We start from the raw sequence: 9,166 nt of genomic DNA on the forward strand, positions 1-9,166 counted from the left end.
AGTGGTTATCACGTTTGCTTTACATGCAAAAGGTCGCTGGTTCGAAACCAGAGAGAAACAGATTTTGCATGTTCTATTCATCACACGTGTTTACTAAAGGTCAACAAGGTCCTGTGGTGTCATGGTCTGTACTCTGAATCCAGGCATCTAAGTGCAAACCTCAGTTGAAATGTTCATGCGTTGCATCTCACATCATCAAACCTCAAACTAAAACAAGGAAGAGAAGTTCAGTTCCTGTAGTGTAGTGGTTATCACGTTTGCTTTACATGCAAAAGGTCGCTGGTTCGAAACCAGAGAGAAACAGATTTTGCATGTTCTATTCATCACACGTGTTTACTAAAGGTCAACAAGGTCCTGTGGTGTCATGGTCTGTACTCTGAATCCAGGCATCTAAGTGCAAACCTCAGTTGAAATGTTCATGCGTTGCATCTCACATCATCAACTTCGGAACCTCAAACTAAAACAAGGAAGAGAAGTTCAGTTCCTGTAGTGTAGTGGTTATCACGTTTGCTTTACATGCAAAAGGTCTCTGGTTCGAAACCAGAGAGAAACAGATTTTGCATGTTCTATTCATCACAGGTGTTTACTAAAGGTCAACAAGGTCCTGTGGTGTCATGGTCTGTACTCTGAATCCAGGCATCTGAGTGCATGAGTGCAAACCTCAGTTGAAATTTTAATGAGTTGCATCTCACATCATCAACTTTGGAACCTCAAACTGAAACAAAGCAGAGAAGTTCAGTTCCTGTAGTGTAGTGGTTATCACGTTTGCTTTACATGCAAAAGGTCTCTGGTTTGAAACCAGACAGAAATGGTTTTTGTAGGTTATGCATCTCTTGGGGTGCAGTGAGACAACAAGAGCCTTCCTCTTTGGTGATGGTTCATTTGCCAATCGACTTCATTGTCGGCTTCTTTGAAATCAAAGCTTACAAAGCTTGTTAAAGCCGCTGGATGAGTTACTTCCAGCGGTTTATAAGTCTCCGCATTATACATTTTAAACTGTTGATTGTATTTTTGAACCATTTTTAATTTTGAACAGTTGATTTTATTTTTTAACCAATTTTTAATGGTTCAAAAAGACATTTTTTAATTGTAAAGTGTCTATTTTATTTTTGAACTATTTTTATTTGTAAGTATTGATTTTATTTTTGAACCATTTTTAATTCTGAAGTGTTGATTTTGTTTTTGAACGCCTATTTATTGTAAAGTGTTGATTGAAGGACCTTAGACATGAATTGTCCCATATGGGGATTGAACTAATGACCTCAGCATTACCAGCACAGTGCTCCAACCTGCTGAACTAACCTACCTTACAAACTGTTGGGTTTCCATGGATTTAAGAAGAACTTACATGATCTTACCACAGTGAAGATTTGATAAAAGTGCTTATATTCCAATGTTTTTCAAAAAAAAAAATGCTGGCCATGTGACTTGTTTTTATTATTTGCTTGCTCACCTTTAAACACTGATTTAAATATTGTAATTTTTAAACTGAGCAGTAATTTTACACCCATGGAAACTCAAATGTAATATTTAAAACTTCAATACATAAAATCAGTTATTTAACAATATGAGGTGGTGTTTAATTTATTTTTAACATTGTATTTTCATACATTTATGCTAGGGGTGCCTAAGCCTAGTTTTCCAGAGCTACCATCTGCAGCTTTAGATGCATTCCTTCTCTAACACACCTGGACCATTGACTCATTATAAGCCTCTACAGACCTGAATGAGGGAAGTCAACCTTTTGTCTGGGGTGTTTTAGCAGGGATGCACTCCTGATCTGTACCGTCAATGTGGCCCGTTGAGGGGGGCCAATATGCTGAAGTGGCCCTCGGTGAAATTGAGTTTGACACCCTTGGTTTAGCTTATCTCTGCTGTTTGGGGGAACAACCAATCAGCACAAAGGAAAATTAATGGCCCTCCTGGATTGGCTGCTTTGCTAACACCGGCCAATGGCGTGTCAGGTAGGTCGGGTAGCGTTGTACCAAGCGATTACCTTGTGTACATTAGCACAACAAAAAAATTTCCAAACGATGTGGAGTAAATCTGCTAATCGACGGATGTCCACACCACGGTTCACCCAAATATTAGGTTTTAAATAATGCAGTTCGCTGTAACTTTCAGCCCGTTTGGGTCAGAACCTGATCACAGTATTCTGAGTTATACCTAAAACCCAACACTGTTCTGTAAATTCATCCAGAACCGGAAAACCCACAGAGAAACAAGAAGTTTTGATGGGAGAGTACAGCTAACCGCTGTTAGCTAGTTACTAGCTAACAGCGGTTCTGGTTGGGTTCTGGCTCCTTCACCTCCTGGATGATCTTCTGCAGCTCCCGGTTCTCCCGCTCCAGCTGCCTGGACTTCTCCTCGTCGTTGTTGTTGGTGGACGATCCGGTCTTCAGCGTGTCCTGTTGCTCTGACTGCCACTCGCCGCGGGTGATGAGGCGCCGCATCTGCACCGCCGGGCAAAGAGCAGGAGGGTCAGGAACCCGACCAAAGAAATGATGGACACAGCTGGGAAGTAACTAGTTACATTTACTCAGTTACATTTGTATGAGTAACCTTTTGGGAAAAATACTTTTTGCTCCTTCTTACTTCTACTTCAGTAACTTTATTATGAAGTACTGCTACTCTTACTGGAGTAACATTTCTGGAAACCCTACTCAGTGTAACTTCAATAAATGAAGAACAAATGAATGTTTTAGTTTTATTTCATTTATAAATGCTTTTAGTGAAGTGATGTGTGCATCACTGTCAGAAGGCTGCAGCTAAATGTAAACAGTAAATAAACTAAATTAAACTCTTTATTTGGGTTTTTACCAAATATTTCTTTACTCTTAGCTGAATAATGATTTGCATGGAAACATTTATCTGAGTGAAACTATGTTGAAGTAGTGCTACTCTTAACTGAGGACGTTTTTTGGTACTCTGGCCCCTCTGATGATGGATCTGCTGATGGGATATTCCTTTCTAAATATCTGCACCAGTTTTTGTGAAGTCAGTTTTTCCTGCAGGTTTTCCTGGTTTCACAACTGTCAACTTGAGTTTGATGTAGTTTTGACTTGCTTCTGTTGCAGAAAGTCTTCTATGTCGTACCGTCTTTAAAGTTGTATTTTTTAGGCACAAAACTAGTTTTCTTTCCAATGCTTAACATTTCCCTCTTCACCTTGACATTGCAATACTATTTCTAACAAACAGGAAGACATGAAGAGAAAGATGCACTTCACTCACAATACTGAAATCTGAATTTTCATCCGCTCAGTCTGAACTTTGTTCTGAAAGGTCTGACCTTCATTTTTACTCTACTGTGAGCGACTGACGGTTTGCCTCAGGCTATCAGGCTATCAGTCACCTTCGGTACAAAGAGCACCACCAGAGTGATGTAAGCAGAGAAGACGATGGCGAGCGAGGCGAAGGCGAAGGAGGCGTCTTGCTGCGAAGACAGGATCATCGTCACCGGCGCCGTGATCAGGCACAGCACCTGCACCAGTTAGAAACAAAGGACAGAATCGCATCCATAAAAGCATCAGGCATCTGTTTATCATTCCGGAGAGGAATCCCGAGTGAAAACAGCATTAAAAAGTCATGACCGAGGCGGCGGCCGGCGTCGGCGCCTCATCAGAGCCTGAAGCTCACAGCTGAGCGGAGAGGAAGATGCTCCCCTGCAGACCCCATTAACTATTGACATCTTCATAAAACTGAAATGTGTGCATCATAACACTAAACATACACTTCTAACTTGTCTCTCATTGTGGGGCCGAGTGATGAAGCGAGCACACAGGCTGTTTTTATTGTCCTTATAAATTATTTGAAGTTAAACATAAATTTATTTTTTAATCAACAAATCAGCACAGTTAGGCAGATGCAGGCGCTCATTAAAGAGCTTCTTTAATTCATTATTCAGTCCAGAAGAAGAAACATGTCTGAACAACACACAGCAGCCTGGTGTGAAAGTGGCTCTGAACTCCTCTGGAGTTAGAAGTGGCAGAAACCACTTATTGTTTTCAGACATTTTACATCCATTCCAAAGTCGCTCCATGTCAACCGTGTCAGGAAATGGCAGTGAGTGTTTCTCTAAAGTGGCTATGGAGAACATAATGGCACCTATTTCAGCTGAAAGTGCATCCTAGGTGCCTCCATTTAAGGTGATTCACTTGGTATCAGCCGCCCCTGAAAGATGTTTACGACAGACGGCTAGCTGCATTAACGCTCCCCTTCAGAAGCCAAATTGCTGCATTTTCCTGCGAAAGGCCGGAGCAGATCTATAGAAGGCGCGGTGCGTCCAGTTGCGTCCCGCTGTGCACATCCTGCTTATTATTTATGCTGAGGAATAAAGCCGAAGTGCTGCACTGTGTGCACAAGCAGCAACAGACCGCAGCACAATAGAAGTTGGATTTTATTGATGTTTGTTAACAAACGTCTTCAGAGATAACCGTGTTGTTGCGGCACAAAGCGGTAGTTTGCGCTGTGAGCTTAGCAGGAATCTGTTCCTTTGTTCTGCAGGAAAACTTCACAACAAGCTGCTGAAATCTGTTCCAACTTCCTGTTTGGCTCCAATCAGGAGCTTCAGCCTGTTTGTGCAGCGACAACAAGCAAAGTTTAGGCTACCTTTAGCTAACTCTGCCCTCTGCTCTGTTCAAGTCTTTGCTAGAGGTCAAGATAAATGTCTTCCATGAGAACGGACTGCAGAACGGTGATGAACCCACTGACAGATAAACTATGACCATTTTGTGCTGTAAAGCAGTAAAAATGGCTCCTTATTGCTGCTGTATTGTTGCTCAAAGTGCTGCAGACTGCAGCAGAGCAGCGCAGCAGACAGGAGTTTCTGTTTGGACTCACGGCTACGTTGTAGATGGCCATCCCCACGGCTCGATGGTCATTGATCTTCTCCGTGGAGACAGACTTCGTCTCATAAGCCAGAAAAATACCCAGGAGCAGCAGCAGACCCTTGTAGCCATAAACCACGCCTAGCAGAAGATAAAGAACGGTTAGAGCAGGAAAACATGAAGTGAATAAATGTAATATGTCTCAGTTATTTTGAACAGATCAGTTTGTTCCACTCTGATATAGTGAAGTTTGAATGATTGAAAATGAAGTGAAGTTTGAATGAACTGATAAAACTGCATGAATACATTTAACTGTTTGAATAAACTGTTCAATAAAATATTAAAATACTAAAATATGTCACTAAGTCCATCAGAACGACTGTTTCAGGGGTAAATCCAGGTTTTTCCTCGTGTTCTGTGAAGGGTCATGTGAAGGTGACCTTCACTGTTCCACCACAGCGTCATTAATCACCTCCTGCAGGAAATGATTCACAGAGTTTTAATCTACTAAGAAAAAAGATCCTCAGAAAGGCAGCAGGGTGAAACTTAAAGCATCTAAACCTGAATTTCTTCCACCAGATTTAGTGCAGCTGGTTTCGGGCATCCGAACGGCTTTGTTAGGTTTGGAAAGATGATTTTACTGTTTTTCTGCCAAATCCAGCAAAAATAAACTCATTAAAACAGACCATGTAAAAAAAGAAAGTACTTTTATCTATTCAACTTTTAAAATAATTTATTTCATTTTTTACAACTATATTTGAACATCTTCAATTGATTTCAAATGCAAATTCTGTACTAATGCTAACATGCTTATATATGCAAAAAAAAGTTTTAATTTTTTTTTTTACCAAGATAAAGGAATTTAAAGGGATTATATTTAATGGATGTTCAAAATGCAAAACAAGACAATTGTGTGATAAAACACTCTAATTTTTGAATCATTTTAATTTCAGTCTTAGGAAATCAGCGATCAGCAGTTTATTACTCTTTATACATGATAAATTCATAATGTCAACCATTAATGTTCGTTTCATTTCGCTGCTGTTTAATCAGTGGCCATTAACCAGCTGCACTTATTAGCAATTCAATGTTTTATAACGGATCAAATTGGAAAGTTTATGTTAGAATGTGTCAGAATGACTGAACTGATTTTGTGTTAAAAATCATTTTGATATTTTTGTTTGCCACATTGATAGATTTATTGTTAATCAGCATAATTTAAATAAATAGCAGGAGCTGATGCTACATGCTAATGCTGTTCACTGACCTGGAAACAAAACCTGAGAATAAAAACCTTTTAAGAAAATTAAAAACCTTAAAGGAAAACCTTGCACAGCTAATTGATTAAAGTGTTGTAATAATCAGACATGTTTATCCCATGTGAGAAGAAATGTCTGGTCTTCAGTGTCAGTGATGTTAGAAAAGTGTTTGTAAATCCACAGGAACGGATTTCATCTCCTTCAGGCAGCAAGTCTGAGAAAACCTGAGAAATAAAGACGGCCGGTCTAACAGCTGCATTAAGGAAACACAACTAACTCATTTCTTTACTTTAGCATAAACTAACATTTATTTACAAATGAAACGACTAGAATAACTTAAGCAGGATTTCTGCAGCACTTTTTGTGTTTCAGTTCAGGATCCTGGAGCTTCTGCAAATTTTAACCTGGAGAAAAATTCTCCAATTAATTCACCAATCAAGGCCACTTTTACAAGATATAATAAAACAGCACTATTAAATTTGTTTTAGGAACGTCTGAGGTGTAATAAAAAAAAACAGATTTGAAATGTGGCCAGAGGCAAATATAAAAAAGATGGGAGAAAAACGGCGAAGCGTTTAAGATAAGCGCTCCTCCGACTGCCCGCCGCTTCCTGATGCAGCCTGAAATTACTCCTCCATCTTCTCCTTCTGAGGGGGGAGCGACGGGGCATTGGCCCAGTTTGTGACCCACATTGTTTGAATTTCAGAACCATTTCTCTTTCATAAGCGCAGATACAAAATGCAGCAGAGACAGAGAGCTGGGGAAGAAACCAGGGTGAAAAGCCGGAGTGAAAGCTGGAATCAAACCCAACTGTGATGAGAGACACGTTTAATTCACTGTGAAAGGTCGTGACGTGTGTGTGTGCGTGTGTGTGCGTAGGTGTGTGTGTGTGTGACAAAGATACGAAGGGCGAGAGAAACGGTGGAGAGGACAGATACCGAGCCACGTGTTCATCTTCTCAGAGCTGCAGTGCTCCAGCAGAGGCTGGATCAGGACGTCCAGGTCTTCTTTAGGAGCCTCCCTGGTGAACTTCTGCTCAAACAGCGGACAGGAAGGAGGAAGAGGAGAGAGGAGGAGGAGGAGAGAGGAGGAGGAAGAGCAGGAAGGAGGAGGAAGAGAGAGGAGGAAGAGGAGAGAGGAGGAGGAAGAGAGAGGAGGAGGAGGAGAGAGGAAGAGGAGGAGAGAGGAGGAAGAGCAGGAAGGATGAGGAGGAGAGAGGAGGAAGAGGACAGAGGAGGAGGAAGAGAGAGGAGGAAGAGAAGAGAGGAGGAGGAGAGAGGAGGAGGAAGAGCAGGAAGGAGGAGGAAGAGAGAGGAGGAAGAGGAGAGAGGAGGAGGAGGAGAGAGGAGGAAGAGGACAGAGGAGGAGGAAGAGGAGGAAGAGGAGAGAGGAGGAAGAGCAGGAAGGAGGAAGAGCAGGAATGATGAGGAGGAGAGAGGAGGAAGAGGAGAGGGGAGGAAGAGGAGAGAGGAGGAAGAGAGCTTAGATTTATTCACCCCCTGACAATCAGGCTGGATGAATTCATCCAGTGTGACACACACACCATGTCAAATTAAACTAATTTACAGAGAAATATGTATTTGAAAACCAATAACCTGGTTCCATGTGTTCACACTCTAAACTAACACTTTCTGCAAAAACACAAAACTTATAAAGTATTTTAGTTTCCACTGCAAATATTTCAGTACAAAATAAGACAAAACTAACTTAAAACTAACTTACACAGATAAATCAATAATTCCTAAATATTGATTAAAAAAGTACTGGCAGATTATTCCACTTATGGAGAAAATATCTTTATGCAGAACCTGCAGCTCCACAGGATCCAAACCCGGGATCCAAACAGATATTAATTAATAATTTAAAAATAATGCATTTTTTTAACATTAAAAATGTTTCTATTTCTACTGCAGGACTCAGAGCGTTTAGCTGTTTACTTTCTGATTTAAACTGTTTTCCTGGTTCAACCAAACTTGTTTGATTTATTAAACTGACATCAGTCCAAAATGAGTTTGTTTGATGGTTTCTGTTTTTTACAATCTGTTTCTTGATTTGAAGCCTTTGAATGTGGAAATGAGAACCGGCGCTCTGTCAGCCACGCCTCAGCGTCTCATTACTCAGAACCATGATCTCATCCGTCTCTCGTACTCTACCTCCACCGTGATGTGCAGAGGATCCACAATCTGCCAGATCATGAGCGACAGGAAGTCGATGGCCAGCAGCACTCCAACTGTTGCGTAGAGTTTCCACGGCTCCAAGGGTTGCTGCGTGAGTGGGAGCCAAAGACATGCACAAACACAAACACAAGAGTCATCACTATCCAAGGGCATCACGAGCCGCCCGGCAAACAAAGACAAACTACCCGGACAAACAACACGACAGGCGTCCTTGTGATTTCTGGATGACTGGGCACAAATTGTCTCTCTGGATGTGTGTCTTAGCCAGGCGGACGTGAGCATCCGACAGGATTCAAGGGAGCAGCAAGTGTCCGAGTGTGTGTGGCGTGTGTGTCTGCAGGCGACACACACAGCGCTGCAGTGGCTATATTTGTGCTGCCACCTGAAATCATCGCCTAAACACACAGAGACGACTCTGGTGTGGACTGTGTGGATCTGGAGCCGTGATGGAAGCAGAACAAGCAGGACTGGAAACAAGCATCCTTCTTTTAATTCAACGGCTTACTCACAGCTCCTCCGGCACAGCAGCGGCCGCTCAAGCATGCGATGACTAAAACAGAGCGATAAAATAAAGGAGGAAACTCGTTTACAGCACTTCTCCTGAGCAGCAGGAGGAAAGCAGCCATTCTCCTCAGTTTGTGAAACTTTCTTTAAATAAGCGCACTGAGCTCTCAGGAAAATTGCCCTTCTGCGGACATGAAGGGAGCTGAAAGTCAACCTGATTCGATGCGCTTTAGCTCCAGTAATAAACCCCTTAAGGTTGGATTTCTGCATGGAACTTTAATACCCATCCATATTCATAAATACTCCATAAATGGCTTAATTTCTTATTCTTCTGCTTAGGTCCTAGAAATCTCCACAACACACTGCAGAGACTCTCAGGAGCTCCAGGAGACACTGTGTT

The 9,166-nt window shown here is 41.7% G+C and overlaps 1 protein-coding gene across 1 annotated transcript in view; it reads right to left on the bottom strand.

The window, feature by feature from the left end:
* The window catches only part of gabbr1a (gamma-aminobutyric acid (GABA) B receptor, 1a), a 93,802-nt gene that overhangs the window by 6,498 nt on the left and 78,138 nt on the right, over positions 1–9,166 (bottom strand). The window contains exons 19-23 of the mRNA XM_007576011.2: positions 8,239–8,349; positions 7,024–7,117; positions 4,840–4,967; positions 3,353–3,481; positions 2,310–2,453 (exon numbers count right to left, since the gene is read on the bottom strand). Of these exons, the coding sequence (XP_007576073.1) occupies positions 2,310–2,453; positions 3,353–3,481; positions 4,840–4,967; positions 7,024–7,117; positions 8,239–8,349 (606 nt within the window). The remainder of the gene's footprint in view (positions 1–2,309; positions 2,454–3,352; positions 3,482–4,839; positions 4,968–7,023; positions 7,118–8,238; positions 8,350–9,166) is intronic.

This window comes from Poecilia formosa, unplaced genomic scaffold (assembly GCF_000485575.1).
Source record: "Poecilia formosa unplaced genomic scaffold, Poecilia_formosa-5.1.2 Scaffold394, whole genome shotgun sequence".
Taxonomy (NCBI): Eukaryota; Metazoa; Chordata; class Actinopteri; order Cyprinodontiformes; family Poeciliidae; genus Poecilia; species Poecilia formosa.